This window comes from Littorina saxatilis, linkage group LG9 (assembly GCF_037325665.1).
Source record: "Littorina saxatilis isolate snail1 linkage group LG9, US_GU_Lsax_2.0, whole genome shotgun sequence".
NCBI classification, from domain to species: Eukaryota; Metazoa; Mollusca; class Gastropoda; order Littorinimorpha; family Littorinidae; genus Littorina; species Littorina saxatilis.
Genome location: NC_090253.1, coordinates 29,804,217 through 29,819,216, shown reverse-complemented (window position 1 = coordinate 29,819,216; position 15,000 = coordinate 29,804,217). Strand labels below are relative to the sequence as shown.

Sequence of the window (15,000 nt, the reverse complement as noted above, 5' to 3'; positions counted from 1 at the left end):
CTTACTTAAAAAGTCATATGTTTTACAAAAACCGAGCACATATTTGATTTCAACTTTAGTGACAATTTTGTTCTGAACAGATGCAGATCCTTATGCTCCTGGATTAGTTTTATGATTTGAAAAACAAAGGGACGAAGTTATAACAAGCCATTCCTAACTAAGAAGAAACTTTTTCGCAAGCACTATTTCACAGGACCGGCACGGTTGGCCTAGTGATCGGGAGGTCGTGGGTTCGAACCCCGGCCGGGTCATACCTAAGACTTTAAAATTGGCAATCTAGTGGCTGCTCTGCCTGGCGTCTGGCTTTATGGGGTTAGTGCTAGGACTGGTTGGTCCGGTGTCAGAATAATGTGACTGGGTGAGACACGAAGCCTGTGCTGTGACTTCTGTCTTGTGTGTGGCGCACGTTATATGTCAAAGCAGCACCGCTCTGATATGGCCCTTCGTGGTCGGCTGGGCGTTAAGCAAACAAACAAACTAATACACAGAAAAAATAGAAGTTTTATCTCCTTGAAATAGTTGCATCGCTTGAAAAATGTTTGCCTACGTCTGACACTAAACAATCAAAATACACGATGTTCGGGAATAACTCTGTCGGGTTTGTATGGGTTGTAAAAGAGTGAATACTCTTGCCTTTAGTGAGGCAAACGTTCCCACGTGACATTATAGGCCAGTCAAAAGAGAGGGGTGCTTATGAAATAAATGGACGAGGAGCACGCCTCAGTAAAAGTAAGAGTATTCACTCTTTCACAACCCATACAAACCGACAGAGTTATATCCAGAATTGTGACCCTCCACCACGAAATGAGTCGCATGTCACCTCGCGCGGTTCTGCGCTAAGGCTTAATATAAGTCCGGGGAGTGTCTGGTAACAGTGTGAGGATCACCTTAGTCACAGGCTTATAACTCAAACGGTTTTCGCTCTTTTTTAAAACGGTTTTCACCACTGGGTAGAGCATAAACAACTCTCTAGGAAAATGTAAACATATGAACATCATGCAAAGGTGAAATGCGACTAATTCCGTGGTGGAGGGTCACAATTGGTCTATTCCACTTACTTCCTTGGCAGGTTATGTCCGTGAGGCTGTCCTTGAGGAGGTTGAGCTGGGCATAGTTTTCAGCCGTCAGCACACGGCTAGTGTCGCCAGCAATGTTGATGAGCTCCTCCTCGTTTAGCTTTTCCCCGATCTTGCCCACTCCTATCGCGTACATCACGATGCCAGCGTCCTGCGCAGCCTTGGCTTGCTCCTTCGTTTGCTGCATGAACATAAACACAACTCAGATTGTTTTCGGATGTTGTTTGATTTTCTACACGAAGAGGAACAGAACTAGGATTGAATAGCTTGCTCTTTGTATTTCTGTATTAAGATAAACACAACTCAGATTGTTTTCGGATGTTGTTTGTTTTTCTGTATGAAGATGAACAGAACTTAGATTGATTAATAGCTTGCTCTTTGTTTTTCTACATAAAGATTAACACAACTTAGATTGATTTCGGATGTTGTTTGATTTTCTTCACGAAGAGGAACAGAACTAGGCTTGAATAGCTTGCTCTTTGTATTTCTGTATTAAGATAAACACAACTTACAATGTTTCCAGTTAATTGTTGTTGTTGTTGTTGTTGTTGTTGTTGTTGTTGTTGTTGTTGTTGTTGTTGTTGTTGGGTTTTTTTCTGCATGAAGTAAAACATAACTTAGAATGCGTTGCTTGTTGTTTGCTTTGCTGAATAAAAACAACAACAGAAATTAGATGTGTTTTGCTTGGTCTTTGCTTTCCTGCTTAAAGAGATCTCAGAATGTTTTGGTTGCTCTTTGATTTGTTACATGAAGATAAACAGAACATTGTTTGAATTGCTTGGTCCTTATTTGTCTGCATACATATGAAATGAACATAATTTGCTTACATTGGTCTTTGTTATTTTCTGCATGAAGATGAATAGAACTTAGATTGTTTTGCTTTTTCTTTGCCTTTCTGATTACAGATCAAAAAAGCTAAGATTGAACGGCTTGCTCTTTGTTTCTCTGTGTGAAGATAAATATAACTTAGATCGTTTCGCTTGCTTGATGTTTTTCGGCTTACATGTCTTAGAAACTGTATTCGTTTGCTTGCTCCTTATTTTTCTACGTAGTCATGAACAGTAACTGTATTTGTTTGCTTGGTGTTTATTTTTCTTCATTAAGCTAAAACGACTCTTAACCCTTTTGCTTGCTATTGGTTTTTTTGGGCAAACTGACGAACAAACACTTAACTCTTCCGTTTGTTACATCAACCTCAAATCGCACAAAGACAATACAGCTCCGACCACTCATTTGTTCTTCATCGTCTTCGACTCGTCGGCAATAGGCATGTCTAATCAAAATAGCACATCCTAGAGTAAACTTAAAAACGTGTATGTTGTATGTGTACCTCTGTTGCATGCACGTTGTTCATACCTTCTTCATTGCCTGTTTTTAAACGTTGTAAATGTTGTTATTATTTTTCTCCTGGGGACGAGAAGCTAATACCGGTAGTATTAGGCCTACCAACCTCTGTTTCCTGTGACTCTCCATCGGTGATGACGATGCAGATGTGGGCAGCGATGGGTCTTGCCTTGGCCATCTGCGTGACCTGCATGTACTTAATGCCCGCCCCCGTGTTGGTTTCCTTTCCGTGCCTCCATTTGATCCCCGCCAGTGTGTCCAGCACGTCTTTCTTGTCCGTATAAGTGCTGTAGTAGTAAACGTAAATTGTTCTACAATCATGATTTTAATATTATTGATTGTAATTTCTACCGGTCCAGAGTCTTGAACAAATGAGGCAGAAAGTCGCTTCTTCATTCCAATGCTTGTTATTCTCTCAGGTGCCAGGAGACTGGTTCCGAACAACTGTCACTCTATTACACATGTCGTATGCATTTAGAGCGCTAACTTCCCTTTGTTTATTAGACCTGTCATTTCTGACATAGTCGTTCTTGTCCGAATACATTTTGTAGTACTATACGTTGGTGTTGTTTTCAGCCACATGTTTTAAATTATCCAAAATCCTACCTTTGTCTTGCTTGTCTGCGGGGGTACTGTAGTGCCATGCATTGTTCCACAGACAATTTGATTTTAATGATCAAAAGTTGTGTCATAGTCTTTTTTGTCCGAGTAGTTTCTAAAGTATGTGCGTTTGTAAATGATCGAGAGTTTTGTTAAATTGATAAGACTACTCGGGCATGAACACTTTAGTAGAAGTTACATCTGTTAACGTAAGAGTGTGCGGTTGCATTATATCAATGACAGATAAAAGATCTCCTAAGAAAAGTGTTCCCCCCCGCGGGTTAGGGGGAAGAATTTACCCGATGCTCCCCAGCATGTCGTAAGAGGCGACTAACGGATTCTGTTTCTCCTTTTACCCTTGTTAAGTGTTTCTTGTATAGAATATAGTCAATGTTTGTAAAGATTTTAGTCAAACAGTATGTAAGAAATGTTAAGTCCTTTGTACTGGAAACTTGCATTCTCCCAGTAAGGTCATATATTTTACTACGTTGCAAGCCCCTGGAGCCATTTTTTTATTAGTGCTTTTGTGAACAAGAAACAATTAACAAGTGGCTCTATCCCATCTCCCCCCTTTCCCCGTCGCGATATAACCTTGAACGGTTGAAAACGACGTTAAACACCAAATAAAGAAAGACAGCTAAGAAAAGTGTGCAAGGAGGTGGATCTTGTTCTCTGTAAAGATTAACCACCAGCATTGTCTAGTGTGTGTGTCTGTCTGTCTGTATGTTTGCCTACCTGCGTTCCTGCCTGCCTGCCTGTCTGCCTGCCTGTCTGCCTGCCTGCCTGCCTGCCTGCCTGCCTGCCTGCCTGCCAGCCTGCCTGCCAATCTGCCAGCCTACTTTTTGTTCTGTCTCTTTACTTGATTATAATGGTTTTCAAATAACCACAACTTTCAAAACAGAAAAAACACTCACTCAAAGCCAAAGGCATCTTCGGTGTAGACTACCTCGCCGAAAGTGACCAATGACACTCTGACGGCCGACGGGTTGAGTTGGAAAGAGTCCACGAACTCCTTGACGAACTGCATGCCCACACTGAAGTTTCCCTCGCCTATGCTGGCCGAGGAGTCGATCACGAACGACAGGTCCACGGGATCCATCTCACATACTGCACGTGAAGCACGAGAAAGAAGACAATTATTATTCCTTGTTTGTTAAGATAAAACCAGAAACAAACAGACGTACATGTTAGCATTCCCAAATCAAGAATAATAAAGAAAAGAATGTAAAAAATATCATTACGACATCGGAAGTTTCAACAAAGTACCTAGGGTAATAACTTATTGTTGTACACTCTCTGACTGTAGTTGATGTGCCTTATATGGTAGACATGTATTATTATTTTGTTTCCATAGTATTCAAAAGCTGGTTTACAGCTGGGAGAAACCATGCTGTGACTTAGTGCGCATGCGCTTTGAACAGATTTGCCACTGTGTAATTACCTGACCATGCGCACACTTGATCAATATTCACTCTGGTCAAATACCAATATCCAAATGCCGATGTGCGGAAACTAAATAGCGCCTCAGCAAAAATATCTTTTCAATCGGTTCGAATCGCAGCTCATCAGTCCCATCACAAGTGAATGTATGCATCATCGGAATTGATGATCATAGTCTTGAATCGTAAAGAAGGCATGGTTTCCTGTTTGAAAGATTTGGGGATACCAATAGTGTCATCTTTATCAAGATCTCTCAGTCCCACTGCACTGTTGGTCATGTGACTGCTCGGAGCCCAGTACCATTAACACGCTCTGATGACCTTTCCTTACACCTTTGGTCATTGCCACCAAGCCACCACTTCAAAATAATGGCAACTTCAGATTGAGAGGCCAGGTAAGTGTGTATTTTTCCGGACACGAACTCCCGTCATTATGCGAGAGGGTTAAATTAAATAAAACAAAATCCAGACTTACCTGGCTGGGTGGGAACTGCAACATAGAAAACACATATTGATCAGTTCATTTGTTTACAGAAAGAAGCAAAACTTAAGCCCACTTGTTGTACTTAAATCCCTTCTGGTCGTATACTTTCACGTGGCGATCTTATTCAGTACGTCTTCCCAACAGTCCCTTAGGATTTAACATTTCTAAAACTACAAGCAGTTTTTACTATGAAACCAAACTTTAAACCCAAAGAGCCAAACCATATGCCAATATTTTCCTGGTCAAAATAACCCCCGTGAGCAGTTCCTATTCGTCTTATTAGAAGCAAATGAATACAACTATCAACATTGTTTTCAACAAATTTCCCAAGAAGAAAATGAAAACAACAACAATATCATCATCATCAACAACAACAACAACAACAACAACGACGACGACGACAACGACGACGACAACAACAACAACAACAAACAAAAAAGTTAATAGAAAAGTAATGTGCCAAGAGACAAATCTTGGAGGTCTGAAAATGATTAATGTCAAAGATGTACAAACATCATTTCTAATTTCATGGATTATGAGGCTGCTGGACGGAAGTAACGCAAAGTGGCAACAAATTCCATTAGCATCCTTTTTAAATCTGGGCGAACGCTTATGCTGTCTGCGCTCAAATGTGAGTGCAGAACATTTTAAAGGACTAAGTGCCATAAAGCAATATTTCTGGAAACAAGCTTTTATCACCTGGCTAAACAATAAACACAAGATCAAAGAAATAAGCAGTAATGAACAGCAGATAAGTGTACACAATCAAACCTTATGGAATAATACAAATATAAGGTACAGGAAGCAAACGCTATACATGAATGACTGGATAAAGGCTAAAATATGCGTTGTTAAAGATGTTTTTAACGATAACGACATGTGCTCTTTTGAGGAAATATGTGAACGAACTGGATATAAACAGTCTCGCCTATTTGAATATAATGCAATACAGACTGCTATTAAAGCTCTATTATTGCGTGATACGGGTCAGGCCCGTTCTGATCATATGCCATTTATACAATTATCTCCACGCCAAATTCGCATAAAGATGTTAAATTATGAGATAAAGGAGCCAAGCTCAGCTGGGTTTTGGTCGAACAAATTAAATATTACATTAGAAGATAAACACTGGAAATTAGCTAACGAATGCTCGACAGAAACCCGTCTTCGTCTATTGCATTGGAAAATTTTACACAATATATATCCCACCAATATTTTGCTACATAAGATGGGAATTCGTCAAACAAATCTTTGTCAGTATTGTAACGAAACCGACTTCATCGAGCACTTTTTTTGGCAATGTAGAGCAGTGCAACCCATATGGCAGGAATGTCAAGGGTACATATTTAAATGTACAGGCAAAAATATAAAGTTAAGCTGCGAAGAGGCTCTTTTTGGGTATCTCCAGAGAGAAAACCTTCATAATTAATCACCTTATATTGATATCGAAAATGTGCATAAGCCAGTTTAAGTACGGAAATCCAAAAACTAACATGAAGATCTTATTTCAGAACCAAGTTCGACTTCGAAATTTCTAGTAAAATTGAACTGTGTATAAGAATATAGATAACTAGTAGTATAGTGCTGTTAATGTAAAGATATTTATATATGCGCTGTATGATGCTGTGCTGAAAACTTGTACTGTAATTGGTAATTTGTAAATTCTCGCCTTTGTCTATTGAGCGTTGGATTAATTAACTTGTTATGTATTGTCCCGCTGAAAATGTATTATATAACAGAATTATGGGAACAACAACAACAACACACACACACACACACGCACACACACACACACACACACACACACACACACACACACACACACACACGCACATACACGCAAACATTAGTTAAATTGTTGTTGAATTAAAAAGTAATTTAATGGAAATGTAACCTGTAATGTAAAAGAAAACAAAATTAAAATTTCATTAAAAAAAAAGACCAATGAAGAAGGATATGCTCACCGCCCAAAAAGAAAGAAAGAAAAAAAAAAAAAAAAAAAAAAACAAGAGGCAAAAAAGATGGGCAGCCTTGCATGCAACTGAGGTAAAAAAAACAAACAAAAAAAACAACAACAACAACAAACAACAAACAACAAACAACAACGAGTGGCAGATGAAAAAGGGCCATATACTATAACAAAAAAAAAATTAAAAAAAATGAGTCTTACTATTGCAGGCTTCGTAGGACAAGCGTTTCTTGATGCTTTCCAACATGTGATAGGCTGACACCACGAACACGTGTCTGAAAGAAACAACAGGAGTCATATACAAAATAGGGCGGGGATATAGCTCAGTTGGTAGCGCGCTGGATTTGTATTCAGTTGGCCGCTGTCAGCGTGAGTTCGATCCCCGGTTCGGCGGAAATTTATTTCACAGAGTCAACTTTGTGTGCAGACTCTCTTCGGTGTCCGAACCTCCCCCCGTGTACACTACATTGGGTGTGCACGTTAAAGATCCCACGATTGACAAAAGGGTCTTTCCTGGCAAAATTGCTTAGGCACAGTTAATAATTGTCTACCTATACCCGTGTGACTTGGAATAATAGGCCGTGAAAGGTAAATATGCGCCGAAATGGCTGCAATCTACTGGCCGTATAAAATTTCATCTCACACGGCATCACTGCAGAGCGCCTAGAACTGTACCCACGGAATATGCGCGATATAAGACTCATTGATTGAAAATATGCATGGTACATTTGAAAACAAAGCCCCCAATACTTCCCAAGTAGTTTCCTTCTGTAGTCTCGGACGACACTCCTCTCTCTTGCGATTAACCCGCGCCGACCTTCAACCGGATGTGAACTCAGGCATTCTGTTTGAATCTCCTCTTCTTCGCCAGTATATATCGGCTGAACGAGACAAACATGAGTTTGCAGATGCGTCAGTTTGCTATGATATATGTCACGGCTGATAATGCACACTTTCTGGGTCTGTGTCAGTAACCGCCGCACCCGTCGCATATTTCTGCCTCACCAAAGAGTTCTCCGCTAAAAAAAAATATATTAAAAACATAAAAAATTTATCTTGTAGCGACTTAATTGCCCCCTCCAACAAATAACACCGTTTTAAAATTGTCTTTTAACATGGTTTAAATTCCTTTTAAGCTAATAGTTGTTTGCTAAAATTTGACAACTGTTGTCTGAGACTGTTTCTAAACGGTGCGAATCTCGATGTGCTCTCAGACAACCTGTTTGGATACCTTCATACACTGACCATGCGTTTCACGCAGGCTGTTACGGTCAGTTGGTTCGATGAAAGCACACGGTAAAAAAAAGACAGCGGGGTTGGACAATACCAGGCGTATTTCAGTCATTGAAAGCTGCATTATGTTACAGCAAACTACAAATACATTAACTGGTGTGGTGACCAAATGTCTGAAGGAGGTAGTGTGGTAACTGAAGTTGTTAAAGAACCAACAACTTTACAGGCACCTGCAGGCCTGGATGACAACAGCAAAGGCAATCAGATAAAATAATGCGATGTCATAATCATAAAGTTATAATTATACACAAATTGTCGACATCTAAACGGGACAAACGGAGCACATAGAATCACTTTGGCGCTCTTATTAATCTGCACTCAAACTACTCTTCACATACGACAGAAAATGACAGGAGAAAGCGAAGCTCACGTCGAACAAATTATCAGAAAAGTTAACGAGTCATAATTGACTATTTGAACTTTAAGCAATATCATATCATCTACGAACAATTACTGCCATCAGTTATGATCATTACTCGGGGACATCTGTATGAAATTAGCAGAGGTCTTTTGACACATGACATGTTAATGGAAGAAGAACAGTGGGTGAGTGCGGAATGATATACCAGATAATAACAGGGTAGTTTGGTGGTGGTGGGGGGGGGGGAAGAGGGGTTACTGAATAATGGTGAGATTTGTGGCGTGAGAAGGGATGCATTGTAGTAGACGATGAGTACAACAAGAGCGAATCAGGAAAAATAACGAAGGTGACCCAAAACGGCGTTTTCCTGTGCTTCGGTGTTTAAAACAATGATCCCAACAAAATTGTCCATTGTTCCGATATGCCGTTTCATGTTTACTGCAGAGCTTTGTATGCAAATGTAACGTAATCACACCCCTTATCATACTTATGTTGACTCCATCCCCTGAATGAGTCATGAATGACCTATCTCTCTCAATCTCTGTGTGTGGGGTTCTTGACTATATGCATGCTTTATTTACTACATGTTTCATGTTTACTGCAGAGGTCTGTATGCAAATGTAACGTAATCACACCCCTTATCATACTTATGTTGACTCCATCCCCTGAATGAGTCATGAATGACCTATCTATCTCAATCTCTCTGTGTGAGTGTTCTTGGCTCCATGCATACATTATTTGCTACATGTTACGGATTGAAAAATTACTACCGCCATCACTGAATTAGAAAGAAGACACCTGGGATGATAATTGGGATAATTATATCTAATTGTCAAATGCTGCGTTGCTGAAATTGCAGGTTATAATTGCAAATGCTAAAAGCGACAACAAACATGTTAGAAACAGAGATGTCAATGACTACATTGTATTTTCTGACTCATAAAGGCCACCTTAAATATCACGTAATTATATCTGATAATGAAGTTAATGCAAATTGCAATTCGCCCACGACCTCTGCCAGACTGTAGTTATTAGTGGTCTTTTTTTCCTCTCTCCTATGCCTCGTACAATTGGTGCCAAAGGTTCGAAGCCGCCTTCCAACATACAGATTTTCCGACATCGAATTTTCATGAATGACAGAGTACGATGAACACGCACACAAACATGCACATACACACATACACCACGACCCTCGTCTCGATTCCCCGTCTATGTTAAAACTTTTAGTCAAAACTTGACTAAATGTAAAAACCAACCAACCAACAAAACAACAACAAACACATTACACTACCAAACACACACACACAAGCACTGCAAATGTTCACCTGTCGTCACTGGCGATGTTGTGAAGCTCCTGAGGTGACACATCGTGTCCCACGCCAATGGCGAACACCTCCAGACCTGAATCTAAGGCGTCTTTAGCCGCTCGCTTGGTCAAGGCAGTTTCCTGGGAGTTTCCGTCGGTCAGCACAATGACCACGCGACGCACGCCTTCTCTGGCCTCGGGCATTTGCTTGTTGAGCATGTGCCTGTAAAAGCAAGAGTGAACAGAAATCTGATGGAACCCCTCTTTTAAGCACTCCGAAAATGTCAGATAGTCAGGCTTTTAAAAAGAAGGAAGCCCTACAATGGAGGGAAACGGAGGGGGTCTTAAAATGGGGATACATTTACAGAGGTTTTGAACAGATTAATCTGAGAAAACAGTGTCTTAGAAAAAAGGGAGTCTTAAATCTGTCTTAACAGAGGGGTTCAATTGTAATACAGTATAAATAGCAGGGCTTGCCACACTGTGCGTCTTTGCGTTCTACCATAGACCAAATAGCCTGGACCGCCAACTCGTCACGTGACCCTTCGAGGTTACGACGCTCGACTTTCAGGGGCGCTTAGCATCCGGTTTGAAAGGCCAGCAATTCGAAGACAGTGAAAAGAAAGCACGCTCCAGTTATTTGTGACAATGGGAGGTGACAATGAACTGGATTTTCCAAAACTCCAAACTAAACTTAACAAAACTCATCGAAAAACATGTTCCATATGCATTTTAGCTGAGTTTATTTTAGCATTTTCAGAACTTACCTCGGCAACTTCGTCCATGTTTACAATCGACACCGGATATGACATCCCCCTGATTTCTGAAAGGCCATGTAAGCGTAGGTTCCTAAATGCGAGAGGCCGCTACCTCGTAATAGAGAGAAAGAGCGGAGAGAGAGCTAGTTGGCGGTCCAGGATAAATGGTCTATGGTTCTACACCGCACTAGAAGGCAAAAACACGTTCTAAAAATTCGTGGAAGGGGTCCCGCGCTAAACCTGAAAAGAGCGGTTCCAGGGACGCACTAGATATTCCTTATCATGCTCAATGTTAGAATGTTAAGCCCGATCTGTACTGACGCAAATTTCTCGGAGTTAATACCAATATGGCCATAATGTGCTTGTTAAGGGCTCAGAGAAGTGAACACATATTGCAATATTTACATTGACATGAGTGCTCTAAAGATCATGAGTCGGCGAGGCGTGTGCCTTCCAACAGTAAGAATATGAACCTTCTGGCCCTGGGTCCCTCTAGCTGAGGCGTCTCTGGGGAGCCCTGAAGTATGAACTACTTCAAAAATCATCATCCTCATCATCATCAGCAGCAGCAGCAGCAGGGCCATCTTTCTCCTCCCATCATCATCATCATCATCATCATCATCATCATCATCATCATCATCATCATCATCATCATCATCTCCTCCTCCTCCTCGTTGTAATCTTTATTAAAGCCTGTCATTAATTGAACGACGTTGACTTCGCGAAGCTCGCTGCACTAAAAGCATTAGCATTGAGTTTTCGGTCAAAAAAAACGACTTGGCGGAAGTCTTCACAATGTCGACTTTGGGCTCATTTAGGGACGGCCCTGGCAAACAAGCAAAGGTTATCCTCACCAGATGCCTCCGCTGGTGTTGGTCATAATACCACTGCGGTAGGGGATATTGGAGATGGCCTCCATCAAGTCCTGGTTGTTGCTGTAGTCGGCGAAACCGAAGTCGTCTTGATCGTAGACTACCTCGCCATAGGTCACCAGGGACACACGCACCTAATATGTGTGAGAAGCAAAGGAATGGGGTTAATTCGTTTTACGAAAATGCTGATATTTGAAGAAAAGGTCTTTGTCGTACACTCTCTCGCCGAACACACGCACCTGTGTGTGAGAAGCAAAAGAATAGGGTTCATTCGGTTTGATAATAGCTGATTTAGAAATAAAGGGTATTTCTACATTGAGTGTGTGTGTGTGTGAATAAATGGCAGGGTGAATGCGTATGTGAGTGGGTAGGGTAGTGAGAGTGAATAAATAAGCGACTTCGAAAGTGTACAAGAGAGAGAGAGAGAGAGAGAGAGAGAGAGAGAGAGAGAGAGAGACAGAGAGAGAGAGAGACAGAGAGAGAGAGACAGAGACAGAGACAGAGAGAGACAGACAGACAGACAGACACACAGACACACAGAGACACACACAGGGAGACAGAGAGGAACAGACAAACAGACAGACAGAGGCAGAGACAGAGACGAATAGACACAGACAGACAGACAGACAGACAGACAGACAGACAGACAGACAGACAGCCAGACAGACAGACAGTACATACAACGACAGAGACAGAAATAGAGAAGTGAAGGTTGTTTGGGGAATAAAAACATAATTAAAGAATTCCCTACCGCGGTTTGGGAAATCTCAAAGATGTTGACGAAGTCTTCAATGAAGTTGAGCCCAAGAGTGAAGTTGCCGGGCCAGATGGACGCCGAGGCGTCCACAACGAAGGATATCTCCAACGGGTTGCTCAGGCATTCTGATATGGACAAAAGAAATCACACTGCGTGTAGAGATAAAGAAAAACAGACAAACTGAAAGGAAGGAAACGTACTGAAATAGACGATGTTTGGAAACAATTCCTTCATTTTTATATTTAGTCAAGTTTTGACTAAATATTTTAACATCGAGGGGGAATCGAAACGAGGGTCGTGGTGTATGTGCGTGCGTGCGTGCGTGTGTGTGTGTGTGTGTGTGTGTGTGTGTGTGTGTAGAGCGATTCAGACTAAACTACTGGACCGATCTTTATGAAATTTGACATGAGAGTTCCTGGGTATGAAATCCCCGAACGTTTTTTTTCATTTTTTTGATAAATGTCTTTGATGACGTCATATCCGGCTTTTCGTGAAAGTTGAGGCGGCACTGTCACACCCTCATTTTTCAACCAAATTGGTTCAAATTTTGGTCAAGTATTCTTCGACGAAGCCCGGGGTTCGGTATTGCATTTCAGCTTGGTGGCTTAAAAATTAATTAATGACTTTGGTCATTAAAAATCGGAAAATTGTAAAAAAAAATAAAAATTTATAAAACGATCCAAATTTACGTTTATCTTATTCTCCATCATTTGCTGATTCCAAAAACATATAAATATGCTATATTTGGATTAAAAACAAGCTCTGAAAATTAAATATATAAAAATTATTATCAAAATTAAATGTTCCAAATCAATTTAAAAACACTTTCATCTTATTCCTTGTCGGTTCCTGATTCCAAAAACATATACATATGATATGTTTGGATTAAAAACACGCTCAGAAAGTTAAAACAAAGAGAGGTACAGAAAAGCGTGCTATCCTTCTTAGCGCAACTACTACCCCGCTCTTCTTGTCAATTTCACTGCCTTTGCCATGAGCGGTGGACTGACGATGCTACGAGTATACGGTCTTGCTGAAAAATGGCAGCTACTTGACTAAATATTGTATTTTCGCCTTACGCGACTTGTTTTAGGTGTTGTGGAAGAGTGACCTTTTTCTTCCAACCTCCGACGAACAAAGGATGGACCGGATGAAAAATAAAACTGAATTTGAAAATGTCCTGACTAGACCAATGTCGTCTCACGTGGTTGACAAAACTGAAGTTATTTCTTCTCAATCACACACAAACACACAACAATTCCAGGACGAGGGGAGAAATGCTAAGGGAAAAAATCTTACCTTTTGGGCACTCCGACGATTCTCTTTTGTGCCTGAAACAGCGCAAAGCAAAACAATATGACTCTTAGAATTTCAAACAGAATGAGGCAGAGCGATGTTAAGATATCAAATAACCAAAGGGAAGTAATCGCTCTTAAAAAAAAAATTAAAAAAAAAAACCAGCAGAAAAGGTTCCGTACAACTCTCGCTTACTCTATTACACATGTCGTATGCATTAAGAGCGATTACTTCCCTTTGGTTATTTGATATGACTCTTTATCAACTTTAACATCATTATGCTGGTTCGTGAAACAAATCTTCTTGTATCTTGAGACTATCGTGTGCACCAACAAAGACTCACCAAGGCTTATGTCTGACATGTATATTTTCATCACCTTGGACACACACACAAAATGAATTAGAGTCTCGCTGCTTCCTGCACAGGCTGAGAATTTGTTCGCTCAATTGATTTTGACAAAGGTGTCAGATACGAAACTTGATTACGAACTAAAAGAAACAAATCAACAAACACATTCCCCCAAAACAAGCAGGAACAAAAAAAAGAGAAACCACACACACACACACACACACACACAAACACACGCACACGCTCACACACACACACACACACACACACACACACACACAAACACGCACGCAAGCACACACACACACACACACACACACACACACACACACACACACACACGCACACACACGCACTACTGAATAAAAGAGAAACGTACCTCGTTTCATGTCTAAGGTGTGCTGCATCAGTTGTGAGACACTGGATAAACAAGAAAAGAAAATATGTTTTCTGGTTGGACTTTAATATCTATCGGCTATTTAAAGCTTACCCCAACAATTCTGAGAATCATCGTTTTACTGGTTCGTGAGGACACAATCCAATACCCAGAGAAACTTCTGGTACGTAAAGAAATAAAACGAGTTTTCTCTCACTATTTGCACAATCATAGAAATTATTTGGTTTCCACTATTATCGGTTTGGCATTAGTCTAAGGCCAAACACAAAAAAGTCTGTTTACGGTAACATAGGCAAAAAAATAGGGTCGGTAGGTCGGGATAATTTTGTTTTTCCCAAAAAGACATATTTTTAAGTTATTTTGCCAAAAAAACAAAGACCTTTTTTTTTCTTTCTTTTTTTTCCAAATGCCAAAAAAAAAGTCTAGGGTCGCGGGAAAAAATAGGGTCGGTCGGGATACCGTAAACAGACTATTTTTTTTTGGGGGGGGGCCTAATTAGACAACGGGGCTCGAAAAATTCGCGCGGATTGTGGCGTCACACTTTTCATGGTAACAATAAAGCTTTGCGAGTTAGTTTTGATTGTGATAGTGAGCTTGATTCATGGGATTGCCCCAATACGTGAAATCAATACTCTGACAAGGGAAACAACCGCTGCCTATTGCCTTTTGAAATTGCAGTGTCATGATTGCCCCCCTTGG

General features: G+C 40.6%; 1 protein-coding gene across 1 annotated transcript in view; it reads right to left on the bottom strand.

The window, feature by feature from the left end:
• The window catches only part of LOC138975831 (cartilage matrix protein-like), a 17,429-nt gene that overhangs the window by 689 nt on the left and 1,740 nt on the right, over positions 1–15,000 (bottom strand). The window contains exons 2-11 of the mRNA XM_070348595.1: positions 14,284–14,324; positions 13,559–13,590; positions 12,254–12,384; positions 11,485–11,636; positions 9,892–10,095; positions 7,114–7,187; positions 4,935–4,949; positions 3,935–4,127; positions 2,527–2,707; positions 1,059–1,257 (exon numbers count right to left, since the gene is read on the bottom strand). Of these exons, the coding sequence (XP_070204696.1) occupies positions 1,059–1,257; positions 2,527–2,707; positions 3,935–4,127; positions 4,935–4,949; positions 7,114–7,187; positions 9,892–10,095; positions 11,485–11,636; positions 12,254–12,384; positions 13,559–13,590; positions 14,284–14,324 (1,222 nt within the window). The remainder of the gene's footprint in view (positions 1–1,058; positions 1,258–2,526; positions 2,708–3,934; positions 4,128–4,934; positions 4,950–7,113; positions 7,188–9,891; positions 10,096–11,484; positions 11,637–12,253; positions 12,385–13,558; positions 13,591–14,283; positions 14,325–15,000) is intronic.